The 16,317-nt window shown below is 41.8% G+C and overlaps 1 protein-coding gene across 1 annotated transcript; it reads left to right on the top strand.

Annotated features, from left to right (window-relative positions):
• The first annotated feature begins 1,697 nt into the window (after nucleotides 1-1,697).
• Nucleotides 1,698-15,224, top strand: tmem129 (transmembrane protein 129, E3 ubiquitin protein ligase). Its single transcript, XM_080415322.1, has 7 exons — nucleotides 1,698-2,035; nucleotides 3,245-3,303; nucleotides 4,422-4,679; nucleotides 6,413-6,573; nucleotides 7,295-7,454; nucleotides 9,927-9,999; nucleotides 11,781-15,224. The coding sequence occupies exons 1-7, from the start codon at nucleotides 1,831-1,833 to the stop codon at nucleotides 11,963-11,965; spliced, it is 1,101 nt and encodes a 366-aa protein (XP_080271448.1). The 5' UTR covers nucleotides 1,698-1,830; the 3' UTR covers nucleotides 11,966-15,224.
• Nucleotides 15,225-16,317: the final 1,093 nt, after the last annotated feature.

Raw genomic sequence — 16,317 nt, 5'->3', positions numbered from 1 at the left:
AATAGAGTCCCAACATATTTTTATATTATATATTATTTATAAATATTACTTTGGGGGTCCTTGACATGAAAATGATTAACAACTACTGGTTTAAACAACATTTAGGAAGCAAGAGAGACAAAAAAAAAAGAGAGACAATAAGCCCAAAAACCTCAACCCACAAGCCACAACTACCAATATTTACAAGCAACTTTACAGAACAATAAGCCCAAAATCGCTTACAATAAGCGAACATGGCAACACTGCCTGCAGTGCGCCTCCTAAATGATTCCCTCGGACCAGGAGTCATTATTTTTTATTTTTTATTTCGGCCTACGTGATGATGCGGTGCAGCAGGTTAGCTCATCTTTCAAATAAATAATAACAATAAATGAACTATAAATCAAATGTGAGCGTACTGATTTATTCTTTATTGAAGTCGTAGCGACTGGCGGGACAAGGCATTTATGAGGGGGAACAATAACATTGCGACGCCCAAGTTGTGCACCTCCAAAATGATTCCGTCGGCCCGAGGCGTCGTCATTTTAGGGCCTACCCATAATAACCCCTGATGCGGTGCATTTTAGCTGGGGATTTTTAACAAACATAATAACTGTAATTTAACAATATATGTGAGTGTACGGATTTATTCTAAGTCGTAGCAACTGGCGAGACAAGACACACATTGATACTGGATTCGGGATTCATTTATGAGAGGGGGAACAATAACATTGCGACGCCCGACAGCCTGTGCCTGGTGTGCCTCTGAAATGATTCCCCTCGGCAGCAGAGGCGTCGTTATTTTAGGTCCTACAACCAGGGTTGCCATGTCCACTTAATATAAGCGCCTTTGGGCTTGTTTTTCTGTTGAGTTGCGTGGTTGCAGGTTTTTTTGGGGGCTTGTTTCTAAAGTGTTTGCTTATTTCATTTGGGCTTGTTTCTAAATGTTTTGATTATTTAAACCAGTGGTTCTCAAATATTTTCATGTCATGGTTTGATTAATTGTGTCCAGGGAGCCCCGTACCAAGATTTGTGTTGTTAGAATGTTTCAAAAAAATCTTCCACATTTTATTTCAGAATCAGAATCAGAATCAGAATCAGTTTTATTGTCACATCACAGGTTTACAAGGTAAAAAAGTGGGTGAAATTCTTTTTTGTACATCGTTCCCATCGCAACGTTAGTTTCCATAGAAAGAAGAGGGGGGGGGGGGGGGGAGAAGAAGAGGGTGGGGGGCAGGTGGGAAGGAGATCAAAAACAAGAGAGCAACAGAAGGCCAGACAAGTTATCTACATATTTACAAATTACCTGAGATAATAAAAAAACTAAAAAACTAAACTAAGGTGCCTGAGCATAGCAGCAATGTATTGTATACTGTGCATGTTATACTTATACTGTATACTGTATACTGTATACTGTATACTGTATGTATATCAAGATTTGTTTTGGAAAATAGCAGATCTACAAGCTTGCCGGTCTAAAGTGCTCATACGCCACTTCTTTTGGGATTGTTTTCCAACCACGCTTTAGAAACAACAAGCCCAAATAAGCAACTACACTTTAGAAACAAGCCCAAAAAAACGCAACCACCGATACGCAACTTTACAGAAAAAACAAGCCCAAAGTCGCTTATAATAAGCAGACATGGCAACACTGGAGTTTACCTTTTATTTTGAAGGTAAACCCTTCAAAATAAAGGTAGTTCCGGATGATGTGTACATAGAGTACAGTGGAGAAGGAGGATGTGTACATTATACAGTAACAGTAGCTCGACAGTGGAGCAGGATGTGTAAGAAGGCTCGTGTTGTATAACAAACACCGAACTAACTTTATAACTCTCCCCGTATGGAACCATGGAGAGTCCAGAAGTCACGTTCACGTTGGCCTACGTGGTGTTCTGCTTCTGCTTCGTCTTCACGCCCAACGAGTTCCGCTCGGCCGGTGTGACCGTGCAGAACCTGTTCTCCGGCTGGCTGGGCTCCGAGGACGTGGGCTTCGTCCAGCACCACGTCAAGAGGACCAGCGTCACCTTGCTGGTGCACTGTGCCCTGCCCCTGGGTGAGATATAATAACCTTAGAATGATCCCTTATTAGCCATGGCGCTCATGACGCTCGTCTGTCACAACAAGCGTACATGGCGCTACTTGTTCCTGATTTTTTGACAATGTTACATTTACAACCAGTACATCTACATAAACGTTCAGATTTCAAATATAAAGTGCTTACCCCAAAGCCGTTGATGTTAGAAGTTAAAGCGCCCGTGTCTAAGTACCCCTATCTTCCGTATTGTTCAATAAAAAGCATTTTAATCCGATCGGCGGCCATTATTTTATAATGTATTAGAGTGCAATACACCTCCCAACCGATAGGCGCGTGATTGAAAGCGTATGGAGAAAATTCAAAGAAAATGGCCACCAATTGGATTAAAATGCTTTTTATTGAATAATTACGGAAGATACGGGTACTTAGACCCGGGCGCTTTAACTTGTTACATTTGTGGCTTTGGGGTAAGCACCTTATATTTGAAATCTGAACGATTATGTAGGGATGTACTGGTTGTAAATGTAAAACTTTCAAAAAACGGGACCAAGTAGCGCCATGACTGTCATGATATGACAGCCATGTTTCAGGGTTTCAGGGCTCCTCCTCAATCCTTTATTAACCTTACTGGTGCACTGTGCACTGCCTCAGGGTGAGATGAGATCCTCATTAACACCTTTTTAACCACTTAAGTTCTATTTTGTATTTCCGTGTTTTGGTTCTTTCAGAAATTGTGAAAATAGTCTATTTACAAGCTCACTCACTGTCTCTTTCTGTCTCTCAGGTTATCTTTCTGATACTGTCAATTTCAATTCAATTCAAAGGGGCTTTGTTAGCATGATGAGCACACATACATTTACATTTCCAAAGCAGAAGTGGTCTGGACCAAAAGTAAACAATCCAAACAAAACAATGTATGTACAATGCAATGGGAATAGAGAAATGTGTAAACTGAGCTGTGTTACACATTGCAACTTAGAGGGAAGACTATCTTACGAAACTCTAAACATTGTGCATTTTCTGTCTCTGTCTTTGTGTGTTTATGTCTCTCATTATTTCAGAAATACTAATAACATAATTCGCTATATGAATTGAGTACATAAGATCCCCACTTGAAACAAGCCATTATGCTTTCATGGGCTTTTCAATCCTATTTAATCCTATTTTTTCCGGTGGCATGTGGCTGAAACAATGATGAGGAATGTCCAATACGTTGTTTACTTACAGGTTACTACATGGGAATGTGCATAGCTGCTCCTGATAAGAACCTGGGATATGTACATCAGGTCAGTGTCTGTCCGTCTCTCTCTCTCTCTCTCTCTCTCTCTCTCTCTCTCTCTCTCACTCTTGTCTCTGTCTGTCTGTCTGTTTGTTTGTCTCTCTCTCACTGTCTCACTGTCTCTCTGTCTGTCTCTGAAGTTGCTCGTGTGAGTGTGAGTGTGAGTGAGTGACACATATTTGGGCCACAAGTTTAATGTGGCAGGCGAGTGGGCCGATCGGGTCGAGGTAATCATTTCTGAGTACTCCATCTGGTTTCCAAGCAACCACGCTCCTCACTGTATACATCATGGTCATGAACAAATAGCTGAAACCATGTCCCACATCTTAAATGGGTGCCATGTATACAGGGGACTCTACATAAGTAGGCATGACAGAATAGTGGATTTGATATCTAAAGATATCACTTCTATTTTCAGGTCCTCCATCATGCTGTATAAGCATTCTACTGTGAAGCCGAGCATGTTTAACCTGTGTAACGATGATTCTGTGTTCTCTAACATTTCAGCTAACACCCCTGATGTCTTTGTCGTTAATGAAAACCATAGGGAGGTGTTCATTCTCGAGGTCGGCTGTACTTTTGGTTACAGCTTAGAGGAAGCCTTCCTAACCAAAGTGCTAAAATATCATCAGCTAGAGCAGACCATCTCTCAGCTAGGCTACAGATGTAAACTTTCGTTTTTTTATCTTTGGTAGTCTAGGACACGTGCACAAGTTGGTTGTGAGGGGCCTGCAAATGGCCGGCCTCTCCAAAAGGAGGGCTAAACAATTAGCAAAGGTACTGCTCAATATCAGCTATTATAGGAAGCCGCTCAATTTGGAGGAGGCGTTGCTTCCTTTACCCATGATTGTTGTCCGCTGTGTTCGACAAGTATGCCATCTTTTGTTTTGTATGTAACAATGCTCTCCTTTACATGCACTTTGTAACTGGCTGTTTTCCCTTTTGTACATCCTTTGTACATCCTGTACTTCTTATTATGTGGACATAAATAAATAGTGTGTGTGTGTGTGTGTGTGTCACGAAAAAGATTGAGAACCAATGGTCTAAATGTCTAAATGACATTCCTCTACCACTAAATGACATATCTCTGATACATTGTAACTCTGTGAATGATCACTCTTATAGGTGAGCAACGGCTGGCGCGCGTTCCTCCTGCTGTCGCTCTGCCTCCAGGTGGCGTGCTGGGTGCTGGTCATCCACTGGTCCCGCCGCCGCTGGTCCAACCATCCAATCAGCCGGGCCCTGCAGGCCCACGCGCTGCCCCCCCGCTCCGGCTGGGGCGCCGTGGCGACCAGCATCAACACGGAGTTCCGGCGTATCGACAAGTTCGCCACGGGGCCCCCCGGAGCCAGGGTCGTTATTACCGACACCTGGGTTTTAAAGGTATGTGGAGCAGATCACCACGCGCACACACACACACACACACACACACACACACACACACACACACACACGCACACGCACACGCACACGCACACACACAGGTGAAAGTCGCCACGACTGATTTCAATCATTTGAATTCCATTGAAGCCAGCTTGTCTGGTCGCGCACCGGAAATAGCCGATCTACAAGTAGATACTTGTATCTAGCCTGGGATCCCGGGGGGGGCGGGACCAGTGTTGTCCAATGTAAAACTCGAGTCACTTCCTGACTTGCCTACGCAGAGGCGTACCAACGTGGCCTGGTCTGTAAACCCTGCCGCCAGGGAAAAAAAAACAAAAAAATCAAAATAACAACATTAGCAGCCCCTCATCCTCTTCTGTTGTAGCCAACCACAGCAAGTCGCCTTTGTTTTCAAATGAGGCTCATTTGCAATCGGCCGAATTGTAAATGAGGACCATTTGAAAACCGGTTTGGCCGCCGACAGGCGCCCAGAACGCATGGATGCATATTTATAGCAGAAAGAGCTTCACATATAACTAGCCATACTCATTCAATTCTGAACCGATTCTTAAAATTAAACATTCTCTATTAGCTGTGAAGGGTCTACTCTTCTTTCATGTGTCTTCAGTCATGATTGTATCGCCATCAAACAATATCAAGCAAAAAGGAAACATCGGCCGTCCTTCTCTCCATTGCGCAGAGACGCGCACCTCTCTCCATTCAGAAATGAAATAGAAGAAGAACCGTCGTCCTAAAACACCCTGCCCCGGGTCTACACTGGCGGCCTCGGTCCGCGAAAAAAATGGGGCAGTGTGTTTTGGGACGAGCGTTCCGTTTTCCACCCGGAATGGCTCGGTAATTCTCAATAGATTCTCAATAGACTTATCAGCCGTTGTTGCGCGAACCGTGCCTGAGACGCGTTGTAAAGCTTGTAGATCTGCTATTTCTGCTACTTTTTGAAAATGTTTGAACATTTTTCAACATGTCAACGACTATGCAAAATAGTTGTGATTATCTCAAATGATTGCGATCAGGCGATTATGTAATAATTGTGCCAGGCCTATAAATGCACCTTATGTCTAACCCAGAGGTGGGCAACTTTGATGATGGAGAGGGCCACTATATGTAAACACTCACTCCAGAGGGCCACATTGCATATACTGTCGGGCCATTCTATGTCACACAAAAGTACCAAAAAAAGCCGATCTACAAGCTCAAAACGCGTCGCAGTGCGACGCGTTTTCAGCTTGTAGATCTGCTTATTTTTGCTACTTTTGAATTGGAATCCAGATTTATTTTTGCTATTTTTGAATTGGAATCCTGAAAAGTATAATTTTTATTTAATTTCAAATGTATTTAGTTATACTTATGTTAACTTAAATGAACTTAAATACAAATACATTGGACATAAATGAGACAATAGAATTTTTATATTAGTCATTAAGCTACTAATATAGACTGAAGTAATTAAAGCGGGTCATGTTTGCATGTTTGGGATTGTAACATCTGAAATCAATAATATATCAATATTCCGATATTAACCTGCAGGCCGCATTAAGTGAAGGTGGGGGCTGCATGTGGCCCCCGGGCCGCCAGTTGCCCATGTATGGTCCAACCTAATGTTTCTCTTTTAGTTAGACAAAAACGATGGAGCTTGCACAAAAGCAAATTTCACCCACGTCTTTACTATGTGTGACAATAAAGCTGTTTGTTTGTGTGTGTGTGTTGTCTAGGTGACCACCTACTATGTGCATGTGGCGCTGCAGAGTGACAGCCACCTGACGGTGACCGAATCCAGACAGCACCAGTTGAGCCCAGACACGGCCACGCCCACACAGATGCTGACCCTGAGAGTGGCCAGTATCAACCCCGCTGTCAAGCCTTTTGATATCAGGTGAGTGTGTGTGTGTGTGTGTGTGTGTGTGTGTGTGTGTTAGTTAGGGCATTCACCAATGCAGATTCTTTTATATTGGATTTTAGAATTCCAAAAAGTATTCGAATAGCCGAATATTCGCGGGTGATATAATCTTATTTCTTTCATTCAAAAAAATGAAGCAATTCTCTGCATTTCTCAATAAATGCCGTGTTGCAAGCAGAGTCATGTTTTTCTGCCTTTTTATCTTTCTGGCATGAGTGCTGCTGTTTTAGCGCCCCATCTGCATTGAGTGACGGCCCCACGTCACATACAGCATGGGTTCCCAAACTTTTCAGCCCGCGACCCCAAAATAATGCGGCCATTGACTCGCGACCCCACCTAAACCTGGAGATAATTTATGCACATAAACTTGCACGTTCGGTGCGCATTTGTAATGTGTTAAAATGGTAAAATGTACTATTTGTAATCATTTTTAGATTGTATTTCATCCATTCTGTTGAATTTAAAATAAAAACATTTTTTTTAAAAAACTCAAATCTTTGCTTCTAGGGGGTCCCTGGAACAACATATTTTGAGATGGGGGTCTGCGGTCAAATACATATCATTTTGAGGGTCCTTGACATGAAAAAGATTGAGCACCACTGATATAGAAACATACTTTTTTTTCAGAAAACTGTTGGGATTTTAGGAGACATTTGTAGAATCGGCTTCAGGTCTTAATGGGTTAACTGTTTCCCAGGTTGAACTCGACGGAGTACTCGGAGCTGCGGGAGAAGCTGCGCGCTCCCATCAGGAACGCGGCCAACGTGGTGATCCACCAGACCATCAGTGACCTCTTCCTGGAGACCTTCAAAGCCCAGGTGGAGCTCAACCTCCCCTACAGGCTCCCCAGCGGCCAGGTAAACTCAGATAGATTTCAGATAGAACAACAACAACAACGTGCGGTGGGCAACTTAGATGATGGAAAGGGCCACTATATTTCCACACTCTCTCCCAGAGGGCCACATTGCATATACTGTCTCTCCGTATTTTAACTTTTTTTCCGCCAGTCTGTCACACAGAAGTAGCAAAAATAGCCAAGCTCAAAACGCGTCGCAGTGCGACACGTTTTGAGCTTGTAGATCTGCTATTTTTGAATGGAAAGCAGGAACAATATTACTTTAACGTCATCATTTTATATATTGTTGTGTTAATTGTTTAGGAAACAGCGTTTGTGTGTGTGTGTGTGTGTGTGTGTGTGTGTGTGAGTGTGGGGGGGGGGGGGGGGGGGCTCATTTCATAATGTTTCCATGTCAGCGTTGATAACACTGAGGAAGACCGTATTTTTTTGCTTTTCTGGGTGAGGCAAATAAGTCAATGAAAGAACATTTATTGAATGCTGGCCTCTACCTGAGGAGAGTCTGGGAACCTCTCTATCCAGGACTCCGGTTTGCATGTTTTATTTATTTTTCTAATCTATAGCCGCATCATCTGCGCATGCGCCGAGATATCGCGGCCGGTCAGAGAGCACGGACAGTCTCCAAACACACATGCTGCAAACTTTAAAAAGGACTTTCCTTTACGGCCCGTGTCCACACACTATGCGTTTTATGAGTGGGACGCCGTTTTGGATGTCCTCTTCATAGCGCTAGCACGCAGATTGGCACGTGCAATGTTCCAATCCAGGTTGCGTTATTAGCACACATACTGTAGCTCAGCTCAAACAGCTTAAACATGAACTTCTAATGGTTGTGTGGGTGGCAACCATTCCACGTCGGGTTGTCACACACACACCGGTCGGTCACACCTCGGGGCATTGGCTGGGGATCCGCGACGACCTGCCTCATGGCTGCGCAGTAAAACTTCTCTGTGTCTGTGTCTGTAAAAAATATAACCAGTATTATACCAGTATTACCAGTATTACCAGACATCTTTCTCAAGGTCTGGCTATGTGAGACTAGCTGTTTTCTTGTTCTCCTGGTGCTGTTGGACAGTGCATCTTGAGACTTTTGTTAATTTGAAGTGTTGCGGGCATCCTGTTTTCTTAAAACTCAGGGCTCACACAGGTCTCGGTCCCGAAAAAAGCTTCTAATATGACTGGGCGAGCAGCCAGCCGAGCACTTGGCTCTTCAGCACAGGACAGGACAGTGCTGGAATTGAGTGAGGGGCCATGTCCACTGAGGCTTTTCCCCCCCCGGCTGAAAACGCCAAAGCGCTCGCCTAAAAATGCTTCCTAACGCCCGAGTTGGAAATATTTCAGCTCAAGCTTCAAGCAGGTGTTGAAAATTTGCACTCGTCCTATATACACTTTAAGCAATGCATCTGGGACGTCCAATGTGATTGTGATGTCCATGTCAAATAAATAAATTAACATAACATAACTCCAGGGGTGAACGAGCGAGCGCAAAATAAAAACTCAGTGTCACGCCATGATAGCCTGGTAAACCCTCTCTCCGGAAATCTCATTTCCATTTGATTTCAGGAGTGAGTCTGGCCTGATCCGCCTTTCTGCAATATTGGCTGTGTATGCCAAACGGCCGAGCCTATCAGCGTCGTCGCTCATTGTTCTGTGATTGACAGCTTACGTTGGCCAATCAGGTGGCGAGTTCGAGTGAGCCCAAAACACGAACGGCAGCCATCTTTTTCTTGTGCGGCCAATTCTCCGCTATTTTTTTACTTCAAAAAGCTCTCTAACTTCTATTTTGAGGCACGGAATTTACTTATAAGATATCGTTTGGATAGAATTTAGTTGTTTAACTTCATATATGTGGTCAATTAATCATGACAAAGCCTATTTAAAAATAAAAATTTAGAGAACCGGTAGGGGTGGGCAGTGACACCATTGTATCCGAAAAAGGCAACCCATTTTGGGTATGGCTGTCTCAAAAGTCTCGTTGCGTCACATTAAGACTGGTGAACTGCTGATTGGCTGAAGGGGAAAAATTATCATTGGCTGAAGGGGTTGTCAGTCAACGGTATTACTCCCGCCCAACTCCAGCACAGCCAATATTGCAGAAAGGCGGATCAGGCCAGACTCACTCCTGAAATCAAATGGAAATGAGATTTCCGGAGGGAGGGTTTACCAGGCTAACGCCATGATGCTGATGTTCCAAAAAACGCAGAGCTCCCATTGTAAACAATTCAAAACATACGCTGCGCTTAGAAAAAATAAACATCTTGATGGTCAACACAGGCCCTGATTACGTTTGTAGGCCCAAAACCCCAGAGAGGAGTTTGCAGTGGCAGAAGAAGTACCCAGATATTGCCTTTCCTTTCCTATACTGTAAATGAAAGTTATCATTATGCTATTACAGTGGCTCCATTACCAAGCTAGTGAGTGCCACAAAAATGCATCTCCCTCTTTTCTCTCTCTGTGCCTCCTCTTTATTCAGGAATTAGAGCCTTGTATTGGCTGCATGCAGGCTCCAGCATCCACCAAACTCATCAGATTCTGCCATGTGGAAGGTTAGTGTGTGTGTGCATGCGTGTGTGTTCAAACATTTTCATGTCAAGGACCCCCAAATTGATATGTGTTAGGCCTTGGACCCCCATCAGAAAATGTTTTGTGCCACGGACCCCAGAAGAAGATTTATGTTAAAAGAATTCAAAATATTTTTCAATATTTTTTTAATATGATAAAAAAATAGCAGATGTACAATGGTTGTCTATCTACTATTTTTCAATAGCCAAAGTATAAAATTATGGTTAAAGTGGTTAAAATGATTGAGATGCTACATTAACACATTTTGACTTTGAGAACCAATGTGTTTGAGCCAGACCGATATATCTATTTGACTGATATATCGGACATTATTCGATTTCTTTATGACGTTGGTATCGGCAATTATCCAGCCGATGTGTCCCGGTCTTAGTTTTCGTGTGTGTGTGTGGTGTGTGGGCATCTGTGTAAAACCACTCAACACATGATCAACATCATTCATCACATGATCATGATGAAAAGAGGAGGCCCTGACCTAGCCTGGTAAACCACCCCGGAATTGGAAATCGCATTTAATTTGATTTCAGCTGAAATCAAATTATTTCAGCTAGCCCTCACCCCCAAAACTATGACAACTAGTGGTTTAATGGGTGAGTGGCTTATTGACTGCATACTGTGCAGGATAAGAGACAATTGGTTACATGCTAGAGAGAGAGAGAGAGAGAGAGAGAGAGAGAGAGAGAGAGACAGACAGACAGACAGACAGACATTCTAAAATAAATGCATCAAAGTAGTACAGTCCCACAGACCACCACTAGATGTCCTCAAACACCACCAGAAACCCCACAAACTCCACATACAGTAGGAAGTGCACAAGTTCATATTAAATGACACGTGAAATTAATGTGATGCGTTTCCTTATAACGCTCTTATCTTAATGTACTGCTTTGTCTAATATCTCACCACTTCCAATTATCCTATATAATTCATTACTACTATACTTAAAAGTGGGCACAGAATAAGCGCGTCCCAGCTGTTTTGATTGAATACTTTTAACAGTTTGCAAATAGTACGCTTGTACAATTATACAATGGTTTAATTCAATTCAATTTCAATTCAATTTTATTAAAGTGTCAAATCACAACAAGTTGTCTCAAGAAAGACACTTTACATGTAGAGCAGAGACCCGACTGTCCCACCCTGAGCAAGCAATTTTGCGACAGTGGCAACGAAAAACTCCCTCTTAACTGGAAGAAACGTCAGGCAGACCCTGGGCTCTAGGGTGGAGGCCTTCTGCCTCGACCGTGTCGGGGGGGAAAGAAGAAAGAGAGAGGGAGAGACAGAGGAGAGACCGAAAAAGATACAGTACAAGTAGTAACAATAACAATAGTAGCAAATATAATAGTGTAAGATAGTATATGATAATATAATATACCGTAGTACAGCAATAATGTGTATGCAGTATATAATGGTATAATATAAGAATGTTAAGATAATATATAGTATAGTGTAGTGGTATAGTGTAATGTAGTAGAAATCCACGGTCAACACACCCAAAAGGTTAACACAAAAAGCCGTTAGTGTGTGCGTGTGTGTGCCGATCGACAAGCTCAAAACTCGTCACACCATGACAGTTGTTTCCACTATTCTTTTTTAAACGTTTGAAAATATGTGAAAATGTTTCAACATGGTAATGATCGTGACGATTATGCAAAAAAAAAAAATTGCTATTATCAAAAATAATTGCCAATAGGCGATTATGTAACAACTGTGACAGGCCTGAATGTGTTGTGCCGTTGCATTGCAGGTGGTGACAGCGACACGGAGTGCCAGCAGTGCTTCTGCAGACCCATGTGGTGTGTGTCCTGTATGGGCAGGTGGTTCGCCAGCCGCCAGGACCAGCAGAGACCCGACACCTGGCTGGCCAGCCGCGTGCCCTGTCCCACGTGCAGGGCCAAGTTCTGCATCCTGGACGTCTGTCTGGTTCACTGACTGGAACACACACACTCACACGGACACAGATGTGATGTGAAAGTAGCAGATCTACAAGCCTACAACGCATTGCATCGCGACACACATTGCATCGTGACGCATTGTCCGATTTAAGGGTTATTAATTAGGGTTATGTGGGGTTATTAACATGTTATTAAGGCCCTTAATAAGTGATTACGGGTCTCTGTTTTGGGTTTTTGAAAGTATGGTCACCCTAGGTTAACCCGCAAAAATGGGGAAGAATAATGGATAATAATCTCCATCTCATTAGAACACACACACACACACACACACACACACACACACACACACACACACACGTCGTCGGTGTTGGGCAGAAACCTTGTATGTCCAAAGCCATTTCATTTACTTTTCAGTAAATGAAAAAAAAATCACTTTTCATTGATTGAACATTTATAAAACCCACTGACAGACGTAAACACGTTCAACCTGGCATCCCTCTTTTGGGCATGTCATTGATTGTTGGCAAAAAAAATCACACATTTTGTGAATGTTTCAAAAGAGCGGGAAAATTGCTGATTTACAAGCTCACTATTGCAATGTGTTGTGAACATGAAGATGAAATATGGAGATTTCTGCTTGACACTGACGATATGAGACCGGTGTCGTTTTCCAGTGACACTTCCAACGACCTGAGAGTGACTTCAGACTTCTCAGTATGTGCCTTTCGTCCCCTTGCAGTGTAACTGTACCATCCCTTCTCTCTGCCGTTCACATGCACACAGATGTCAGTGTTGATTTCGTCGACTAAAACTATGACGAAAAATGTTCATCGACTACCTTTTTTCACAGACGAAAACTAAATAAAAACTAAGCAATGATGACTAAAACTAAGACTAAATATACTGACATAAAAATACTAGAATAAAATGTTAGAATAAAATGTGACTCAAGAAGTAGAACTAAAAGACAGTCATTTTATGCTTGGTTGCGCTCGGGTGTTGCGCTCTGAAAGCTCACAACGCGTCGCTGCGACGCGTTGTGAGCTTGTAGATCGGCTATTTTCAGCATCCAACCAAGTGTAAAATCAGCCATTACGAAGCCATCAAGCCACCGCCAACATACATTTTAGTCGACTAAATCAACTGTAGATTTAGTCGACTAAAACTAGACAAAAACTACAACATTTCAGACGACTAAAATATGACTAAAACTAAATGGGATCTTACTCGAAAGACTATGACGAAAACTAAAATTTGCCGTCAAAAAGTTTCCGTCAAAATCAACACTGACACATGTTGTGTTCTGAATGTGAGAGCATCATGTTGGGTCTTTTGCTCATTCAACCCACTCGTTGTACAACTGTAGCAAGAGGGCTACTTAGGGGGAATTAGATGTTATTTTCAACAGCCATAAGTATTGGGACAGTAAGCAACTGGTAATGTGGGCTCTTTTTTTGTTGTCCTTCAAGATTTATTTTTGGTATTTTATTCTTACTACTACTACTACTACTACTATTTTAGACAGATTACAGTGTGAGATAAGGGGTCGAATTTGAACCGGGTTCATCTGCGAGAAGGACTATATGGCTTTATATCTCTGCTGTCGGGCAGAAACCAACTATGTCCAAAATGTTAACTTTTCAGGAAATTAAAAATAGAAAACAACATGGTTTTAAAACGACACAATGCTGCCTCATCAAAGTTGGTATTGTGACTTTATTACATTGTCAGATACTTGCATGTGTGTCCTTATATTATCAATTTACCCAAATCCAGCTCAAGTGGAGTTAGGAGGTTTTTGACCATTAATGGGGAGATGGTTGTTTTGTCCATCGTTGATTAGAATGGCCAAGTCAGACAGGAAAAAAAAACCTTAGGTGGTTTGATTGACAGTTTGAGGATCCAATGAAGCGCTTTTTAATACTTTTGATTTACTAAAGAAAATAAAAAAAGTTGAAAAACGGAGATAGGAGGTTTGCGCCCGACAGTGACGATATGGTACATGATGCACTCTCAACTCTGTGACTCACCAGGGTACCCCATGTGGGGCTTTGGGTGTTATCGTTTCAACCTACTTTAACAGATCAGTGGTTTTCAACCTTTTTCATGCCAGGGACCCCTAAATTGATATACATTTGGCCACGGACCCCCATCTGAAAATGTATGTGCCAGGGACCCCCCAGAAGCAAAGATTTGAGTTAAAAATGTTCGCTTTAAAAAATATATATATATATATTCAAGGCTATGCACACATTTTCAAGATTTTTCAAAAATAGCGGATCTACAAGCTCATAGCGCGGCACTCTGAGCTTGTATATCTGCAATTTTTTGAATAGCCAAAGCTAAGTGATGAAAATGATTGTGACGCTATGTTAACTAATTTTGCTGGGGACCCCCTGGTACCCCCCCCCCCCAAGGACCACTGGTGGTCCCCGGACCACTGGTTGAGAGCCATTGACATAGATAACACGTTCTACACCGGATTCTATAGTTTTAATTTGCACGTTAGATCTGTTTTTCAGGGTGGTGCAATGAGTTGTTATGTATGAAACATGCTGAAAGGACAGGATGCCGTGTGTGGACAATATCTCTGGCCGGACCCAGACACCCAGCATCAAAATGTTCCTTGCGCAAAGACACCTGCACTGGGAGTGTGGGGTTTATCAACATGTCCACCCACGCGCTTTGGGCCTGCACCGTCAAATGCAATGGAATAAAACGCAAGACCCCCAACAACAATAACAACAACTAATTTCAAGAGGAGCAACATCATTGAAATTGATTGAAATTGATGGACATTTATTAGCAAAACATCTGTTTCAGGGTGGTATAATGAGTTGTAGCATTATGAAACATTGCCGGTTTATTATTATTATTATTATTATTATTATTATTATTATTATTATGTGAAATCCTTATTACACTACAAATCAACAGCAAAAGAAGAGATGTCTCAAATCAATCCCAAATGACTGTACTGTGTACACGTATGTGTTTGGGGACTGGGTGATAAGCTCTGTATTTGTTAGTAAGGGTAAGCATTTATGAAAATTTGATAAAAGTGTGTGGGAATTCTCACCTTTTGGATCTAAGCTTTTGGTTCAAAGTTCAAATGTGGTTTCTTAATTGCTTCTCTAAATTGATAAAAAAAAAATATATAATTCATTTGTTATGAAAGATTTGGTGTTGTAAAGAATTTGTGATTGAAGGCCACATCCAAACAATTCACCCGATACTGTAAAACTACCCACGGTACTAGGTAGGCTTAAAGGGTAGGGTAAGTGATATTTTTTGGTTAAAACAAAATGTTTTTTTTAAAGGTTAAATGACAATATTCTGTCTCTATAATCATTGCTATAGTGTTTGTTCAGTAGCAGGGTGTCCGGTACGGATTTATCCAACTTGATAAATCAGTAGATAGCACAGGAAAACATCAGACCTAGACTACAGACAGGCTAATAAAAAGAGTGCATTCACATGTAATGACGTTTTATGCACACAATGATGGTAAAGACAGCAAGACTCTCATAATGATAGGGTAGAATGGATTGAGACTATAATGTATAAGCTCAACCTTTCACTGTATTCCATGTAGCTCTTTAATGCCAAGAACAAAGGCTGTCATTCCTATGATATCTATGTTCTAATACTGGGGCCCTTAACTACCAGGAGGACAAGAAGTAGGCTTACTTCTAGTAGACTAACCCATCTGGAGCTCAGGTCATTTTGACCCTGATTGATTGATTGAATACTTTATTCAGAAGTTTGGCAAAAAAAAAGCACATGAAAGTACAGTTCAAATACAATGTCAACTAAATAGGATAGAAAAACATTTAAAAGCCAATGGCTTGTTTCAATTGGGGTCCTTTTGTACTCCACTCTTATCAGTGACCTGTATATTGGCATTTTGGTGCTTATGACATGTCAGATGTCAGGCAATAAATTAAATATTCTTGAATACCGATCAAAATAAAAACCAAACCTTATTTGTTTTTGGAATTGTGAGCTTGTAGATTGGCTATTTTCAAATAGCCTATGTATAACATAGGGCTAAAGTGGTTAATGTATGTTTCATAATATCATAATGTATATCTGAAAAGTAACTAAAGTTTTCAAATAATTGTAGTGGAGTAAAAGTACAATATTTGCCTCTGAGATGTAGTGGAGTAGAAGTAAAAGTATTGGAAATTGGAAATACTCAAGTAAAGTACAAATACCTCAAAATTGTACTTAAGTACAGTACTTAAGTAAATGTACTTAGTTACTTTACACCACTGCCAGTGTGACGTCGTCTGTTAAGGGGTCTCTACTTCCCTTATTGCTGCCAATGTGGAGAAACAGCGGCACCTTGTGGCTGATTGCCGAAATGAATAGTAGTAGAAATCCTCC

The sequence above is a fragment of the Gymnoscopelus braueri genome, assembly GCF_963280865.1.
Source record: "Gymnoscopelus braueri genome assembly, chromosome: 20".
Classification (NCBI taxonomy): Eukaryota; Metazoa; Chordata; class Actinopteri; order Myctophiformes; family Myctophidae; genus Gymnoscopelus; species Gymnoscopelus braueri.
Note: the sequence above shows the minus strand (reverse complement) of the source record. Positions and strands in the feature narration are given on the sequence as shown.

Bases quoted from the DNA above. Each gene is read 5' to 3' on its own strand.
- tmem129 (XM_080415322.1), top strand. From the start codon at position 1,831: ATGGAGAGTCCAGAAGTCACGTTCACGTTGGCCTACGTGGTGTTCTGC. The intron at 4,680-6,412 runs GTATGTGGAGCA...TGTGTTGTCTAG, and splicing joins CCGACACCTGGGTTTTAAAG to GTGACCACCTACTATGTGCA. The intron at 10,000-11,780 runs GTTAGTGTGTGT...GTTGCATTGCAG, and splicing joins CAGATTCTGCCATGTGGAAG to GTGGTGACAGCGACACGGAG.